The 17,767-nt window shown below is 49.7% G+C and overlaps 2 protein-coding genes across 5 annotated transcripts in view; one reads left to right on the top strand and one right to left on the bottom strand.

Annotated features, from left to right (window-relative positions):
- Nucleotides 1-360: 360 nt before the first annotated feature.
- On the bottom strand, nt 361-9,756 carry LOC100272509 (Preprotein translocase subunit SCY2 chloroplastic). Of its 4 annotated transcripts, none has more exons than XM_035959417.1 (13): nt 9,295-9,756; nt 9,035-9,217; nt 6,084-6,163; nt 5,881-5,970; nt 5,544-5,635; nt 3,591-3,674; nt 3,232-3,373; nt 2,873-2,992; nt 2,674-2,803; nt 1,856-1,979; nt 1,628-1,734; nt 973-1,107; nt 361-867 (listed from the first exon to the last, which is right to left on the bottom strand). In XM_035959417.1, exons 2-12 carry the CDS (start codon nt 9,038-9,040, stop codon nt 1,018-1,020), a joined length of 1,065 nt encoding a protein of 354 aa, XP_035815310.1. In that variant the 5' UTR covers nt 9,041-9,217; nt 9,295-9,756; the 3' UTR covers nt 361-867; nt 973-1,017. The 4 variants fall into 4 exon arrangements, with proteins under 4 accessions (XP_035815310.1, XP_035815311.1, NP_001140450.1 ...); XM_035959418.1 differs by having other exon boundaries at nt 6,054-6,163; NM_001146978.2 differs by having other exon boundaries at nt 405-867; nt 6,054-6,163; nt 9,035-9,123; nt 9,218-9,738.
- A 705-nt stretch (nt 9,757-10,461) lies between these two features.
- LOC103631512 (protein TRAUCO) overlaps nt 10,462-17,767 on the top strand; it is a 35,441-nt gene continuing 28,135 nt past the window's right edge. Inside the window, exon 1 of the mRNA XM_020540134.2 lies at nt 10,462-10,508. Within this exon, the coding sequence (XP_020395723.1) occupies nt 10,462-10,508 (47 nt within the window). The remainder of the gene's footprint in view (nt 10,509-17,767) is intronic.

A 17,767-nucleotide genomic window follows, 5' to 3' on the forward strand; every position in this document is an offset into this window, starting at 1 on the left:
CATATGTATTCAAATAAAACTCATATCATATAAAATCAAGGAGCTAAAGTAAAAGTGAAAGTTTAGTCACTTAAAAGCTAAAGATCCAAACAGAAAGCGTTAAAAGTGACTATAAATTAATAGAATTTTTTTTCATTTTAGTGACTTTTAGCTCTTTGGATTTTTAGATCTCTAAGTGACTAAATTTTAGTCTTTTTGTTTTAGCTCCAAACAGCCCCTAAATAGAAATCGAACTCATATCATATAAAACTCCCATTATGAACTATAGCCAGGTTGGTATACGATGTTCGATCTGCAATGTGACCTAAACGAAGACGACGTGAATGTGCTTCCGCGACTGTTAAGCCGTACACCATTGACTAACTACCCGCATAAAAAAAAGCAATCTCCATCCGATCAGAGTTGTACATGAAAGCGAAATATTGGCCATTCGCGGGCACAACAAAAATGTTCGTCGTTGAATCCGACTCATCTTCAGCCCGAGGCGTACACTCTACTCATTCAACTACAGCCCGTCCAACAATGTGTGCACACCCAAACAAAAAAAGGGAAAAAAAGAGAAACTTATCCAAAGGCCCTTCCTTTCGGAGCATTTGAACGGTGGAGAATTTATAGAACCCAACAGATTAGCTATGTGATCCAGTATGGCGATTAGGACATGGAAGATTTTAGATCACTTCCAACAAATACACACAGCCATGTTGTTGGGCATGTTTGTTGCTTCCTCAGTTCACCTTGTCGATAAAGTCCGATGTGATTGTAAAGCCATGTTCCTTCCACCTTTTAATCTAACAGAAGCTTGAGCGGTAAACTTCTCATCATATCCATGCTGTTTCTAAAGACCAATCGACCTTGCAACACCACGAGCTGTAACCACATAAAAGTTCCCAATTCATGCTGCTGCTAAAGACTAAAGTGGAAACTATGGGTATTTAAACTATCGATAAACCTTGGCGGAAAAAGTTGAAGTACCTAGTGGATGGTGCCATCATCACCAACGTATCAGCTTACATACTCTTAAGCACCATATCTCCTCAAAACTTTGCTCAGTGCTGGCATCACATTGTACGCTTGATATGATCTTCTAAGCTCAATAATTGAGCCCACCTGAAATCATTATTTTTCATGTAATTCGTTACTACACTAAATACATGTAAACTTTGCGGGCAGTTACAAATCCAAACTTTCTCTTAAATGCCTAAGTGGATGCATTCCAGTTTCTTTAGTGCTAATGCAACAATTGATAGCAAGGACAGTTTGCATGATTCCAGAATGTTGACCTTCACATTATATGAAACAAAAATATGGAAAACCATGGATTCCAAATTCTTCTGTAAGGACATTAGAATTGAAGCCACATAGTCATGTATGGATCATTCAGAACTTTAGAATCAGTTGACATTGCCAAGATGGCAAGTTCTGGTCCAGGACCACCGCAAAAAGGCTGATAAAGACGGGCATAATAGCTGCAGTTCAACAACTAATTTTCACGGTAAAAAGATACATTAAGGGCTAGTTTGGCAACCCCATTTTCCAAGGGATTTTAATTTCCCTTGGAAAAATGAAAATACCTTGGAAAAATGGAGTTGCCAAACTAGCCCTAAGAGTGTGCCCAAGATGTACTCACAATAATCAAGACTGATGTGAATCCTATTGACAACCCTTCATTTATTTGCCTGAGATATCGGTCAAGCAATAAAGAGGAAGTTGCAAGCAAGCTTAGCAGTAGACCTCCTGGTATATAAGAGATTATTTTTTGCTTAGAAAAGCAAGGCACAAAGTGCAGAAGAAGGATAAATCTTAACAAAAAAATTAACAATGTGGTGAACTTTCTTCAAGGACACTGGACACCTACCCCAGAAACGTGTTGATGTTTGTATCTTTGTAAGATAGTCTACTGTTGCTCTTCCAGGCTTTATCCTTGGTACCCTCGCACACATCTTATTCAGGTAATCAGATATCTCTTTGGGTAAGTTAGCCTGGAGCAAAAAAAAATGCAGATAAAATATGTGCAAATAAGCATGCATCCCAATAAACTATCAGTTACTGAAAATTTTTAAGAACTTGAGAGTCCAACTACGACACTATAGGACTGAGATCATTATAATTTTTGCCATGTGCATTGTCCTGCAGTGTTCCATATATGTGAAATTGTGAATTGTACTTTGTTTCACAATTACACTAGTCATACAGATAACTGGCAATCATAAGAGATTAAAAACCTTAATCACAAGATAATATAATGTACATTTTTTTATCCGGGAAAGAAAGTATCTTAAAACTAAACATGTGAGCTCAATCTTTGTGAACAGGTGGCATTTCCTTGAGCATGCTGATAATGCTTATGGAGAACTATGGGAAATATATATATATATATGGAAGGATGTAGGCATTAGATACATACATAAAGTAGAACAACAATGGAACCAAGGGAATATTCAAATCCCAAGCAATAGTAACATAAGAAAAAGGATTGGCTGTTCCATGCTATTGAAACATGAGATTAGCAAAAGCAGGTAGATAGATAAGATGTAAACTATTTAAGATTAGAAAAAGCAAGTAGATTAACAAAACCACTGGTGAAGTGGCGGAAATTAGAAGCAAGAAGCGAAATTTTGCAGATATCACAAGTTTTTAAGTACACATGGTTATTAAGATGAGACATGTACTTACAATATCAAAAATATTGAAGATGAAGACAAGGAAAGCATATGTCAAGTAATAAACCCAGGGACTACCACCAGTTGAAGTCTTTGGATTCAAAATTTCCCTCAAGTTTTCCCAAAAGGGTGAGGCAAAAATACTGCAGATATTCCAAATTACATTGTTAGGGGAAGTGAAAATACAGAAAAGAAACACATCATGGTTTTACCTGGCCATGATACTTGGAAAAGCTAGTAAGTATGAGGTTGTAAGCAAGGGCTGCATTCCAGTTGGATTGATGTTGAAGGGGATATATGGCTCAACCTCTGTAACTGGGCTGCTTTCATTCCTACAAAAGAAGGGTGGAATGGATGGTTCAGGTATTTAATTTATCTGAAAAAATGCAGTACAAAGAATAAGAAACAGATTAACATTAAATTATTTATAACTAGTGAAATACTAATTATGTTCTACTGTTAGCTGAAGGTCATTGCAAATTCAAAGAAAGGCGAAACAGTAAAGTGTAAAACTATTCATACAGATAACATATATGAAATAAATTACAAAAGGGGAAAAAAAGAATTCTACCCTGCACCAGATGCTAATTTGAATCCATAGTACTGAAGCTTTATCTTCCTGCATCCTTCAGTCACCAACACAGCCCCCATGGTGAGTATCATAAAAATTCCAGCTACTCCCAAGATGTAAGGCCAACAATAGGAAAAATTCCCTGTTTCAAAGAAAATAACACAAACTAAAACTCGCAACGTGCACATAAAGAAGGTACAGGCCAAAGTTGAAGGTATAACAGTGTGGTTTCAGGATAATTCCTTAAAAACATGTTCCAGAACACTAGAAAGAAACAAGGCAAGACAAAATGAACACCAAACAAAGTCATATTAAAAAAGCATTACAGAAAGTTACAAGCTCAAGTTCAGACAGCTAACCTGAAAACTGAGTTATCATCTTGTGTAGTGTATCTGTGTAGCCAGTCAAAATTCCCACACAGATAATCAAAGATGAGCCATGTCCTACAAATAAAAATATAGAAAAAACAATGAACATGAAAGTGCTAACCAAGTAGAACAAGATAGCCGCATTGATAATAACATTATCATCTGTTTTCATGTTGAACTCGTCATCAAGCCAATGAAACTCCTAACTCAAAGAGATGTCTGTTTTTTCTTAAGAACCCAGTACCACTAGATCAAGTAGTTGGAACACAAAGACCAACCACCAAAAAGAACAACGGCAGTTATTTATTTAGTTTATCCTTTCAGGAATGAGAAACTCTCCATACACTAAAACATCCATGAGCCCTTCCACAATATAGATTTGCAAACAAAAAAAAAATCTCGAACCATGCAGGACTGCATGTCATTTCATTATAGTAGAAAAAAAATACACAGGTCTGGGAGACCCAACCCAAGCACCAGGACACACACACACGGACACACCCTAAAGAGACCAGCACATCAACGCGCCACAAACTAACTAAAATACGATCAGCAACTCCCAGGGCTTAAGCTCCAGAGTGGAGCGACCTGGTCCACCTGGATAAAAGCTGTGTGAGCTTGGAGACCCCGGCCATGCACCAAAGTCCACCCTTCATGCACACAGCACTGATAACCTCATGAACGTTTGGCCTTATGTTCAGGAAGACACAATCATTACTGTTAGAGTGGACGCACTAACCAATGACGAAACTTCCAGATCTCCCAAGCTACCAAGATTATCAAAGTGTTCAAACCCTTTCTGATTTCCTTTGGGGCTGCTGCATTAGTTTTCCTCCAACATCCAGAGAAGTGACTCAATTGGATCAGGCACCAGATACAACAGGCCAAGCTTCTGGAATATCAAGGCCCACACTTAGCAAGTGAAAACACATTCAACCAGCAAGTGATGCATGGCTTTCTCAACCTGATCACAAAAGGGACAAGCATCCAGATGAGGGAGACCTCTTTTAGCCAACCTGTTGGCCATGCATCCTGGGATAATTTCCTAGTATAACGGTTCTGCACATCTGGTTGCAAGAGTAAACCGTCCATAGTATCCCAAATATGAAGGCACTCAATCAGAAACTCTACTGTGAGAGCTCCTTTTATGTCACCAACCCAACTTCTGTTCAGGGTTGCTTTTGACCGTCCATTGGTTGGCTGTTCGTTTTGTGACTGTTTTGACCAAATTAGGTGCTATTTCAGCCATGGTGTGACCATCTAGCCGCCTGTCGGTCTAGAACAGAATCTGTTCCCCTTTTCCAACAATGGCATCCACTGCAACATCAAAAAGGACCTGGACCTTAAGAGGTACTGCAACCAGAAGCCCATGGTCTGTCCAGGTCAGTCTTCTATGCCCAAATTTCAAACAAAATTGCTCAAAAATGGGAAAAAGATATATCACAATACTTCAGTTTAGGGGTAGTTTAGGAGAGCTCCAGTTTCAGCTTTTCCGAAGAGAATCACTCCCATTCTCCCAACCAGTCAAAGGCTCAAAATGCCAACTGATTCAGGTGGGATCAGGAGGGAATCACTTCTCTATTTATACTGGGAGTTGAGAGCTAAAAAAGCCCACTTCACCCTGCTCCCTATTGTATTCTGGTGGAGATCAGCAGAGAATTGATTCTCATCAGCTTCCCACTCTGGTCCCTCCTAGGAATCCAATGGAATCACTCTATCGGAGAATCAAGGAGCAGACCTGAAGAATCAGGGAGCGGAGCTCTTCCAACCCGGGTCTTAATTGGTCTTGAGACAAATATAGCACATCAAGGTTCTTCTAAACAATTAATTATGACCAGCATCAATATATGACATAACATGTGTAGAAGTTCATACAAGACACAAGACATTCAGAGCATGGACAGGTAACAATAAATTACAAATATGCATGAGGTAAAGCATTACCAAATCCAAATTCTGTAATGGTGTCACAAATCCATGTCATTGACATTGCACCAAGAACAAGCAGAAGACTTGTTATAATTACATGCTTGACCCTGTAACAAAAGAAATAAAAATAGAGCTGTAAACATACTAAATGAGTATTCATACTTCCTAATGTTCAAACAAATTAGGATTAATAGCAACTTTGGTCCCTCAAATTACTTATTGCCCTTACAGATGATAAGGCATCAGCATGAAAAACAAAGGAACAAAACAGCGAGCTGATGGTGGTGCATGTCGACATCCTTGTGGGGAAGTACTTTATAGAAAATAAATTTGCAACAAAAAGATAGTTTACCTGTAACTTGCAGCATATACTGAATACTGCAGGGAAAAGCATGACACAGTAAAAGCAGCCACAGTTGCAAACCACAAAGAAAGCCACCATCTACACACAAAAGAAAGGATTCAAACTAGATGAAACGGTATGTCAAAAGAAAAATAATTTCCAAGAAAAAAAATATGTCTCACGGTTCAAGATAGATAGACAACTAGACACACATATAGCCTTTTAACTTCTCATGGCCATCTAATCCTTCCTTGCGGAGCTTTTCAAGTGATGGAAGAACATGACAGAGAACCTAAAACAGATAGCTTTTGTTAAGTTTTTTTCAATAGAAATTAAAAAGAGACCAGTTATTGTAACAGTTGTGCCAAAATAACCATATGCATTTTTATGAAAAAAACAAGTGCCATAAAAAGAGGCTTAAACTTGTGGTGTTCCAACTAGGTCCATAAAAGTGAACATATTGATTGGTAAACTTACATGAGTAGATCCAAACTTGTGGTGTAACTTAAAGGATGCATGTGTTAGAATCCTTCCTATGTGGCTAGGATAGATAGATCGATCTCTATTAGGCAAGAATCTCCACTGATAAATAGATCAATCTCTATTAGGCAAGGATATCCATTGATTGGGTTAGAATCCTGCCTATATGGCTAGGATAGAAAGATATATCAATTACTATTAGGTAAGATCTTCGTTGATAGATAGATCGATCTCTAATAGGCAAGGATCTTCGTTGATTGGTTTTGTTTTTATAAACCCTCAGCTATCCTTGCCTACATATGTGTTACATCATATCTCCTACAATATATCTCTAGTCTTTCTATCATGGTATCAGAAGGCGGTCATGATCTTGTGGTCCTAGCTGTCATGCTCCACCCTCGTCTTCTCTCTCATTGACGTCTCATCTCCACCATATCACCGACACCGCCAGCCCCCAGTGAGGTCAAGCTCATCGCTGCTTGTGTCCAAGAGGAGGCTGCGTAGCGCGCCAAGGACATTGTCATCACTGAGGAGAGGGCCTATTTGGTCGCCAAAGCCGTCGCCCGTGCCTGTGGCCTCGTCGCAGTTGAAGCCCTAGAGAAAGAACAAGCAGTCTTCGAAGCCCTAGAGTGTGCGACTGCCACCATTGCCCTAGAGTATGGTCGTTGTCGCTCTCAAGTTGTGTAGCCCCCCATCGCCTCCTTCTCTGGTGTCGAGGCCGTTGCGATCCATGAAGCCTCCATCGTCGCCAGCCTCCACATACAATCTCTCTACACGCAGATTGTCGCGTCTAGAACATCTATTCGCTCGTCTCAGACGTCCTGGACGCCCTCCACCAACAACCCCTAGTGGTGCGATCTTGTCCTCCTCACCTTGGAGCGCTACACCCTCGATAACCACGTCCACTTCGACATCCCCGATGCCTCCACCCCTGTATGCCGGTGCATGGACAACGTTGTACGATCTTGGCTCCTCGGCACCATCACCATCAAGCTGCAAAACATGGTTCGCGTATGTGACAACACAGAACGTCTGGCTCATCACCGAGGACCACTTCCTAGGCAACAAGAAGACTTGCGCCCTACACCTAGACGCGGTTGTGCACACCTTCATCCAAGGCAATCCCTCCATCAGCAACTACTGCCACAAGATGAAGGGCATAGCTGACGCCCTATGGGACTTTGGCGAAGTCATGCTCGACCATACGATCGTCCTCAACCTCTCTTTTGCGGTCTCAACAAATGGTTCGAGCACATGAAGACCTTCATCATGTGCATCACATCATTCTCGTCATTTCAGACCGTCCACAACGACCTTCCACTCGAGGAGCTCACCATGGCCAAGGAGGTCTCTACCTCGGCTTCTACCACATCCCTTGTCTTACCAGCACAGTAGCGGCAGCCTAGCGCCGCCTCCTCCCCTACAGTGCCAAAGCAGCCACAATAGCAACCAGGTGGCTCCTCTAGCTCCAGCAACCGTTGTCATCACCGCGACAACAACATCAATGGTGTTAATGGTGGTGGTGACCAGAGAGGCACACCCTGGTCGTCATAGTATGGCTCATCAACTTAATTCCCCGATAATTAGTACAACTTTAATTATCTCCCTTATTCTTGTATATCAGTACCGATACACTTCTCCACTCGTCAAGCATCATGTTCGGCCAAAATATATGGTTGAACAACTTAGTTAGCCATACTAAGCTATGCCCCTGATATATCTCTATACCTCAACTGGGATACCATCAGGTCCCATCGTCTAACCCCCTTTCATCCTTTTCAATGTCTCTCTAACCTTAGATTCTTGGATCCTACGCATAAAGCGCCTATTGGTGTCATCAAAAGAGGCATCTAACTGAAAGGTTGTGTCCCCATTCTCCCCAATGATCCAACTTGCAATGCCTGTCTATAAAGCAATATGGAAGTTGAAGTTACCGCATATTTGGTTGTTTCTGAAGGACGTAATTTTAACTAAAGATAACCTTGTAAGCGCAGTTGGAGAGGTGATGATAGTTGTTACTTTTGCAACAACAAAAAAACTATTCAGCATCTTTTTTTTTCCAATTACATGTAGCACACTTTGTTTGGAGGGTTTTTAAATTGCTTTTGGTATGCCCACCAAGAAACCCTGTTGATTTTTTGTTCCTTGACTTCAACAAGTAGATCGCAATTCGCAACCTTTCAGGTTTGTGTCCGAACACACAATCATTTGATCTATTTGGTTCTGCTGAATGAGTTGGTTTTTGACAAAAATATACTATCTTCTTATTTACAGGTTGTTTTTAGGGCTACTCATTGGACATGTTTCTGGTCCATCTTTGAGGGGAAAAAATATGACCAACGAGTGGCCTAGTCATATCCTGGAGACAACAGCAATGTAGACCTTCGCCAAACATCGGTGGCAATCTTCAAATAGGCTTACTGCTTAGGTTGCTGCCTTTTTTACATCTTATGAGCTTTTTAAGAGCTTGCTTTTATAAGCCAGAGCCTGAGTTCAAAAATAAATTTTGGTTGTGCATAACTTAAGTAGATATCAGAATAAAACTACCCTTTTCTAACAAAAATGCAGCTCACAAATTTTCCTTTGTTCATTGAACAAATTAAGAAGTAACTAAAAAATATGCAAGAATTTGTCACTGGCAAATATAAGCTCATCATGGACCAAAGGATAAGAATTACCAAACCTGCATGACAATAGATGCTGAAATTTGATGACTGATCCCCAGCTGGAAAAAAGAAAGCTTCAATTCTGAGGAGAAATCGCCAAGGTCATCTGCACAAAGGTAGAACTACATGCTATGAGAATCCCAAACAAAAACCCATGCACAGCTCGCCACCGTGTAATCCGAGGGAGGAATGGAATAGACCTGCAGGGAGCGCGGAGAAGCTGAGGTAAGAGTCTGGGATGAGGCGGCGGTCGAACCCGGGGAGCGGGATGAAGTACCCCACGCGGCTGAGCACGATGAGCGCGGCAGTGACGGCCAGCCGCCGCCGGATCTCGCTGCGGAAGAAGGCCTCCGCCGCGCCCTCCGCCACGGCCCCCAGCCGCGCCAGGTCCAGGAACCGGTTCCTATACCCCGTGCTCTTCCGCCCCGCCGCCGTGCCACCACCTCCCTCGCCGTGCGGCGACACCACAACGGACGCCGAAGCCCTGGCAAAGACAGCGAGACGTCGAGGCGTGCGGAGCGACCACTGGGACGGGTGTTTGGGGGCGAGGCGGCGGGGCAGCTGGATGGGGAGCGCGCGGCGAGAAGGGAGCGGGAGTGAGTGCACCAGCACGAGAGAGGGGGACATAGCGGCGACCGCCGGCGTGCCGTCGCACGCAGCGGGAATTTGAAGGAATCCTACCTCCGGCCGGCCCGCGGCAACGAGGGGAACGCTCGGCTCGGGGGGCGGCTCTCTAGCTGATGAAGACAGTAGTGCTTTATGACATAAACCACATTTTTAGCGACAAATTTGGAATTCTGGTAAGTGGGTTGTCAACTCGCCATTTTCGGTTACCCGCGGCAACGCACGGCTGACAACAATACTCACGTAAATTATCCATCAAAAAGATCTCAAGATTTTTTATTAGTTGTCTCCATTCTTCGCATAATATTTTTTTGAACGGACGGGTACCATAGGCAATAAATCAGAGACTATCATCTCTTGTCTCTCTCACTTTCAAGGTTTCGTAGAGCAAGAGGGGGAAAAAGAGACGAGTATACCTGTTCGTTGCTGGAGAAGGACACGACGAAGACCTAGGGCATCTGGAGGTGACATAGGTGGTATACCGCTAGATATATATGGAGAGAGCACGCAAGCGGAGAAAGAAGCCCAGCCGGAGCAGCTTCAAACCAAGAAGCACCCGCATCAGGCGTCAGTCCAAGAAGGACGCAGAGAATGCGAGTGTCTTCTCAACCATGGACCCGCTGAAGCGACGCAACACCACCACCAACTCCGTAACATATGCCGACTGCTGTCACGCTACGGGTCTTAGTTGTCCAATATCTCAGACTTGAACTCCTCATCGCTAGGATAACCTAAGCGTGGGAGGCGCCACCATGTCCTCCTCAACGGCACACACGAAAAAAGGTCAGAAGCATGACCGACTCGCCCCGTACCCGCGTCGATGAGCGTCAGTCGGCTCATGGTTGCGACCATGGGCGGGGGCAGCAGGTTGGGGAGGAAGAACAGGGCAAAGGCCGAGAAGACGAACGGGACGTCTGACGACGACGAAAACGATGGTGCGCACATGATGTGAAACGTCCTCGTGGACGTGCAATAGCCACTGCGCGAGTCGGTGTCGGGGCTGGTGTCGGACGAATACGGGGATGAGGCGCTTGCTCCTACGCCCTCTGCCGAGAATGGAGTGGCGCGGAGGTTGAGGCATGAGGGGAGAAAAGAAGTAGAATGAAGAACGAGGTGGTGGCAACTGAGGCGAGGACCATCATTATCGTGCGCAGGTATAGATGGCCAAATGAGTCATGTCCGGTGAGTCGGTCTGATGCACAACCCATTTAACAAGTGCTTGGGCCAACCCGGTTGAGCGTCATGCGGTGCTTGGGTCGTAGCCTCGGCCCGTAGTGCTGGCCCAGCCCAGCACGATTATTTTTTTTACAAAAAAATCATATATACATATGTACAATTTATATTCAATGTTATAAACACTTGAGTATGATGTTCCACTAGTTATACAACTTTGCCTTATGTCTTCCACCTCTATCAGGGTGGGGGTTCAAACCCCACTTGCTACATTATTTTTAATATTTTACGCTGAGTTGATTTGGAAAAAATATAGAGACTTTTTGTAAAAAAAATGACGCAGGACGACCGTTGAAACTGATGCTTTAAGTATATAGTAGAAACTAGTCGGGTGGTGGTGGGTTGCGACGACTCACAATAATATTCACGTAAACTATCCACAAAAAGATTTCGATATTTTTTTATTGATTGTCTCCGCTCTCCGTATAATATTTTTTATTTTACTAACTTATGTTGTTGTTTACTCCATCCAATATGTTTTGGTATAATACGGACAATGAAATGAACGATTAGAAGAGAGTTCACAACGACTGACTGAACGAACATAGATTATAGAATGACATAATTCCATACAGAGACCAAACGAGAGAAAGTTTGTGAGCTCAAGTTTCTAAAATAAGTCACATAAACTCAAACTTATAGAAAAGATAGATCAAAATTGTCGGGGACCATAATTAGGGGTACCCTCAAGGCTCCTAAATCTCAGCTGGTAACCCCCATCAACACAAAGCTGCAAAGGCCTGATGGGTGCGACTAAGTCAAGGATCGGTCCATTCGAGGGACGCGATCACACCTCGCCCGAGCCCAGCCTCGGGCAAGGGCAGCCGACCCCGGAGGATCTACGTCTCGCCCGAGGCCCCTCTCCAGCAACGGACACACCTTCGGCTCGCCCAAGGCCCAGTCTTCACCAAGAAGCAACCTTGGCCAAATCGCCACGCCAACCGACCAAATCGCAGGGGCATTTAATGCAAAGGTGGCCTGACACCTTTATCCTGACGCGCGCCCTCTAGTCGACAGAGCCGAAGTGACCGTAGTCACTTCGCCGCTCCACTGACCGGTCTGACAAGGGGACAGCGCCGCCTGCGCCGCTCTGACTGTTGTGCCACTCGACAGAGTGAGGCTGACAGTAGCCAGGCCCGGCCTCAGGCGCCATAGGAAACTCCGCTCCGCCCGACCCTAGGGCTCGGACTCGGGCTCAGCCCCGGAAGACGACGAACTCCGCTCCGCCCGACCCCAGGGCTCGGACTCGGGCTCAGCCCCGGAAGACGACGAACTCCGCTCCGCCTGACCCCAGGGCTCGGACTCGGGCTCAGCCCCGGAAGACGACGAACTCCGCTCCGCCCGACCCCAGGGCTCGGACTCAGCCCTGGCCTCAGCCGACGGTCTCCGCCTCGCCCGACCCGGGGGCTCGGACTCGACCTCGACCTCGGAGGAGCCTCCACGTCGCCCAAACCAGGGCACGGACCGACCACGTCAACAGGAGGCGCCATCATTACCCTACCCCAAGCTGACTCAGGCTACGGGGAACAAGACCGGCGTCCCATCTGGCTCGCTCCGCCAGACAAGTAATGATGGCGCCCCGCACGCTCTATGACGACGGCGGCTCTCAGCCCCCTTACGGAAGCAAGAGGACGTCGACAAGGACTCGACAGCCCCGACAGCTGTCCTTCCGCCAGGCTCCAGCGCTCCTCCGACGGCCACGACACCACACGAACCGGGTGCCAAAACCTCTCCGGCTGCCACGATGGCATGTACTTAGGGCGCTAGCTCTCCACCGATAGACACGTTAGCACACTGCTACACCCCCCCATTGTACACCTGGATCCTCTCCTTGCGCCTATAAAAGGAAGGACCAGTGCCCTCTTACAGAGGGTTGGCCGTGCGGGGAAAGGACGGGGCAGGCGCTCGCGTGAGGTCGCTCGCTCCCTCCCGCGTGGACGCTTGTAACCCCCTACTGCAAGCGCACCCGACCTGGGCGCGGGACAAACACGAAGGCCGCGGGATTTCCACCTCTCACGCCCGTCTCCCTCCGGCTGCCTCCCCCCTTCGCGCTCTGTCTCGCGCCGACCCATCTGGGCTGGGGCACGCGGCGACAATTTACTCGTCGGTCCAGGGACCCCCCGGTCTCGAAACGCCGACAGTTGGCGCGCCAGGTAGTGGCCTGCTGCGTGTTGACGAACAGCTTCCCGTCAAGCTCCAGATGGGCAGTCTCCAGCAACCTTTCCAGCCCGGGACGGTGCTCCGTTTCGGGAGTCTTGAGTTCATGTCCCTCGACGGCAGCTACGACATGATACTCCTTCCCCCGTTGTACGACAACGACAATGGCGGCCGACAGCCCGCCCGCCGGCGGCGGAATGGACGACGTCTTCCCCGCATGGTGGAAGAACAACATTCGAGCTCACCCCGTCCCCTCCCCCGCCGACGGAGGAGGAGGCGGGGCAACCAAGGCCAAGCAGGAGGCGGCACCTCGTCGGCTGTCGAGCGAGTCGACGGCGCCGGCGCCCCAACGGGGGGCACGTCGAGCATCGACCTCGCGTCTGAGACGAAGACGAGCGCCGTCTCCCCGCAACGCGCCAATCCCAAGCAAACGGACGACGCCAGCATGCTCGCGAAGGACTTGCTGGGCGTCACCCTCGTACCTGAGACGACGGTGCAGTCAGTCCCTGACGTGACTTCGTCACCGCCCGTCGACCAAAAGGTACCAACCGATTCCCATCTCACACCTTTTGGATTCAGCCTCGACCCGCCAAGCGACTTCGCTTTGGCGGACGCTCTCGTAGAGGCGAGTCTAAACCCTCTGGGGTATCGTGTGCGGTCACCCTGGGATCGGCTGACGGTCGTCTCGACCTACGGGCCCTCGGGGTCCGAGGAAGACGACGAGCCCGACTTCTGTTGGGATTTCTCCGGACTTGGTGACCCCAGTGCCATGCGGGACTTTATGACCGCGTGTGACTACTGCCTTTCCGACTGTTCCAACGGTAGCCGCAGCCTCGGCGACGAGGGCTGTGGCCCAAGTCGCGAATGTTTCCACGTCGATCTAGGGGGTCCCTCCGAAGGCAACCATCTTGGTATGCCGGAGAACGGTGATATCCCTAGGCCTGTGCCTCGCGTTGACATCCTACGGGAGCTAGCTATGGTCCCCGTTCCGACCGGGGGTCATGACCCACAGCTCGAGCAAATCCGCGGGGTGCCGGCCAGGCTCGACGAGGGAGCAGGAACACTTGAGCCGATCCGTCGGGACATCGAGCAGGAATGGGCGGGCCAACCTCCGGCCGGAGAAGTGCATCATCTGCCCTAGGGCTTCCAGCACTGCATCGCCGACAATGTCAGGATGAGGCCGCCACCCGCTTCCAGTGGAGTCGGCCAGAACCTGGCTGCAGCGGCAATGCTCCTCCGCGTGATGCCGGAGCCGTCAACCATCGAGGGGCGGCGAATCCAGGGAGAGCTCAAGAATCTCCTGGAGGATGCCGCGGTCCGACGGGCCGAAAGCTACGCCTCCCGAAGGCAGGGGTGCCCCTCGGAACATCGCGCTGCGACTTCCCGATTCATGCGGGAAGCCTCGGTCCACACCGGGCGCACGCGCAACACAGCGCCTGCGGCCCCGGGTCGCCTCGGCAACGAGCACCATCACCGCAACCGTCGGGCCCACCTCGACGAGAGGGTGCACCGAGGCTACCACCCCAGGCGTGGGGGACGCTACGACAGTGGGGAGGATCAGAGTCCCTCGCCCGAACCACCCGGTCCGCAGGCTTTCAGCCGCGCCATACGACGGGCGCCGTTCCCGACCCGGTTCCGAACCCCGACTACTATCACAAAGTACTCGGGGGAGACGAGACCGGAATTGTGGCTCGCGGACTACCGGCTGGCCTGCCAACTGGGTGGAACGGACGATGACAACCTCATCATCCGCAACCTCCCCCTGTTCCTCTCTGACACCGCTCGTGCCTGGTTGGAACACTTGCCTCCGGGGCAGATCTCCAACTGGGACGACCTGGTCCAAGCCTTCGCCGGCAATTTCCAGGGCACGTACGTACGCCCTGGAAACTCCTGGGACCTCCGAAGCTGCCGACAGCAGCCGGGAGAGTCTCTCCGGGACTACATCCGACGATTCTCGAAGCAGCGCACCGAGCTGCCCAACATCACCGATCCAGATGTCATCGGCGCATTCCTCGCCGGCACCACCTGCCGCGACCTGGTGAGCAAGCTGGGTCGCAAGACCCCCACCAGGGCGAGCGAGCTGATGGACATCGCCACCAAGTTCGCCTCTGGCGAGGAGGCGGTTGAGGCTATCTTCCGAAAGGACAAGCAGCCCCAGGGCCGCCCACCGGAGGATGCCCCCGAGGCATCAACTTAGCGCGGCGCCAAGAAGAAAGGCAAGAAGAAGTCGCAAGCAAAACGCGACGCCGCCGACGCGGACCTTGTCGCCGCCGCCGAGAACAAGAACCCTCAGAAACCCCCCGGAGGTGCCAACCTTTTCGACAAGATGCTCAAGGATTCGTGCCCCTATCATCAGGAGCCCGTTAAGCACACCCTTGAGTGCGCTATGCTTCGACGCCACTTCCACAGGGTCGGGCCACCCGCGGAGGGTGGCAGGGCTCGCGACGACGATAAGAAGGAAGATCACCAGGCAGGAGAGTTCCCCGAGGTCTGCGACTGCTTCATGATCTACGGTGGGCAAGCGGCAAAAGCCTCGGCTCGGCACCGCAAGCAAGAGCGTCGGGAGGTCTGTTCGGTAAAGGTGGCGGCGCCAGTCTACCTAGACTGGTCCGACAAGCCCATCACCTTCGACCAAGCCGACCACCCCGACCGCGTGCCGAGCCCGGGAAAATACCCGCTCGTTGTCGACCCCGTCATCGGCGACATCAGGCTCACCAAGGTCCTCATGGACGGAGGCAGCAACCTCAACATCATCTACGCCGAGACCCTCGGGCTCCTGCGTGTTGATCTGTCCTCGGTTCGGGCAGGCGCTGCGCCTTTCCACGGGATCATCCCTGAGAAGCGCGTCCAGCCCCTCGGACAACTCGATCTTCCCGTCTGCTTTGGGACACCCTCCAACTTCCGAAGGGAGACCCTCACGTTCGAGGTGGTCGGGTTCCGAGGAACCTACCACGCAGTACTGGGGAGGCCATGCTACGCGAAGTTCATGGTCGTCCCCAACTACACCTACCTCAAGCTCAAGATGTCGGGCCCCAACGGGGTCATCACCGTCGGCCCCACGTACCGACACGCGTTCGAATGCGACGTGGAGTGCGTGGAGTACGCCGAGGCCCTCGCCGAATCCGAGGCCCTCTTAGCCGACCTGGAGAGCCTCTCTAAGGAGGTGCCAGTCGTGAAGCGCCACGCCGGCAACTTCGAGCCAGCGGAGACGGTTAAGTCCGTCCCCCTCGACCCCAGCAGCGACGCCTCCAAGCAGATCTGGATCGGCTCCGAGCTCGATCCCAAATAGGAAGCAGTGCTCGTCGACTTTCTCCGTGCGAACACCGACGTTTTCGCGTGGAGTCCCTCGGACATGCCCGGCATACCGAGGGATGTCGTCGAGCACTCGCTGGATATCCGAGCTGGAGCCCGACCCGTGAAGCAGCCTCTGTGCCGATTCGACGAAGAAAAGCGCAGAGCCATAGGCGAGGAGATCCACAAGCTAATGGCGGCAGGGTTCATCAAAGAGGTATTCCATCCCGAATGGCTTGCCAACCCTGTGCTTGTGAGAAAGAAAGGAGGGAAATGGCGGATGTGTGTAGACTACACTAGTCTAAACAAAGCATGTCCGAAGGTTCCCTACCCTCTGCCTCGCATCGACCAAATTGTGGACTCCACCGCTGGGTGCGAAACCCTGTCTTTCCTCGATGCCTACTCTGGGTATCACCAAATCAGGATGAAAGAGTCCGACCAGCTCGCGACTTCTTTCATCACACCCTTCGGCATGTACTGCTATGTCACCATGCCGTTCGGCTTGAGGAATGCGGGTGCGACGTACCAACGGTGCATGAACCATGTGTTTGGCGAACACATTGGCTAGACGGTCGAGGCCTACGTCGATGACATCGTAGTCAAGACGAGGAAAGCCTCCGACCTCCTTTCCGACCTTGAAGTGACATTCTGATGTCTCAAGGCGAAAGGCGTGAAGCTTAATCCCGAGAAGTGTGTCTTCGGGGTTCCCCGAGGCATGCTCTTGGGGTTCATCGTCTCTGAGCGGGGCATCGAGGCCAACCCGGAGAAGATCGCGGCCATCACCAGCATGGGGCCCATCAAGGACTTGAAAGGCGTACAGAGAGTCACGGGATGCCTTGCAGCTCTGAGCCGCTTCATCTCGCGCCTCGGCGAAAGAGGCCTGCCTCTGTACCGCCTCTTAAGGAAGGCCGAGTGCTTCACTTGGACCCCTGAGGCCGAGGAAGCCCTCGGGAACCTGAAGGCGCTCCTTACAAACGCGCCCATCTTGGTGCCCCCCGCTACCGGAGAAGCCCTCTTGATCTACGTCGCCGCGACCACTCAGGTGGTTAGCACCGCGATTGTGGTTGAGAGACAAGAAGAGGGGTATGCATTGCCCGTCCAGAGGCCAGTCTACTTCATCAGCAAGGTACTGTCCGAGACCAAGATCCGCTACCCACAAATTCAGAAGCTGTTATACGCGGTGATCCTGACGCAGCGGAAGTTGCGACACTACTTCGAGTCTCATCCGGTAACTGTGGTGTCATCCTTCCCCCTGGGGGAGATCATCCAGTGCCGAGAGGCCTCGGGTAGAATTGCAAAGTGGGCGGTGGAAATCATGGGCGAAGCGATCTCGTTCGCCCCTCGGAAGGCCATCAAGTCCCAGGTCTTAGCGGACTTCGTGGCTGAATGGGTCGACACCCAGCTCCCAACAGTTCCGATCCAACCGGAACTCTGGACCATGTTCT

This window comes from Zea mays, chromosome 6, assembly GCF_902167145.1.
Source record: "Zea mays cultivar B73 chromosome 6, Zm-B73-REFERENCE-NAM-5.0, whole genome shotgun sequence".
In the NCBI taxonomy this organism is placed as follows: Eukaryota; Viridiplantae; Streptophyta; class Magnoliopsida; order Poales; family Poaceae; genus Zea; species Zea mays.

What these genes read in the sequence shown, in the direction of transcription:
- LOC100272509 (NM_001359733.1), bottom strand. Translation starts at nt 9,644, where the DNA reads ATGTCCCCCTCTCTCGTGCTGGTGCACTCACTCCCGCTCCCTTCTCGC. An exon ending in GAGAAGTTAAAAGGCTATAT is followed by an intron (nt 5,971 to 6,083) that starts GTGTGTCTAGTT and finishes TTTTGTGTGTAG; the next exon opens with ATGGTGGCTTTCTTTGTGGT. An exon ending in TCACATCAGTCTTGATTATT is followed by an intron (nt 1,108 to 1,627) that starts GTGAGTACATCT and finishes TAATGATTTCAG; the next exon opens with GTGGGCTCAATTATTGAGCT.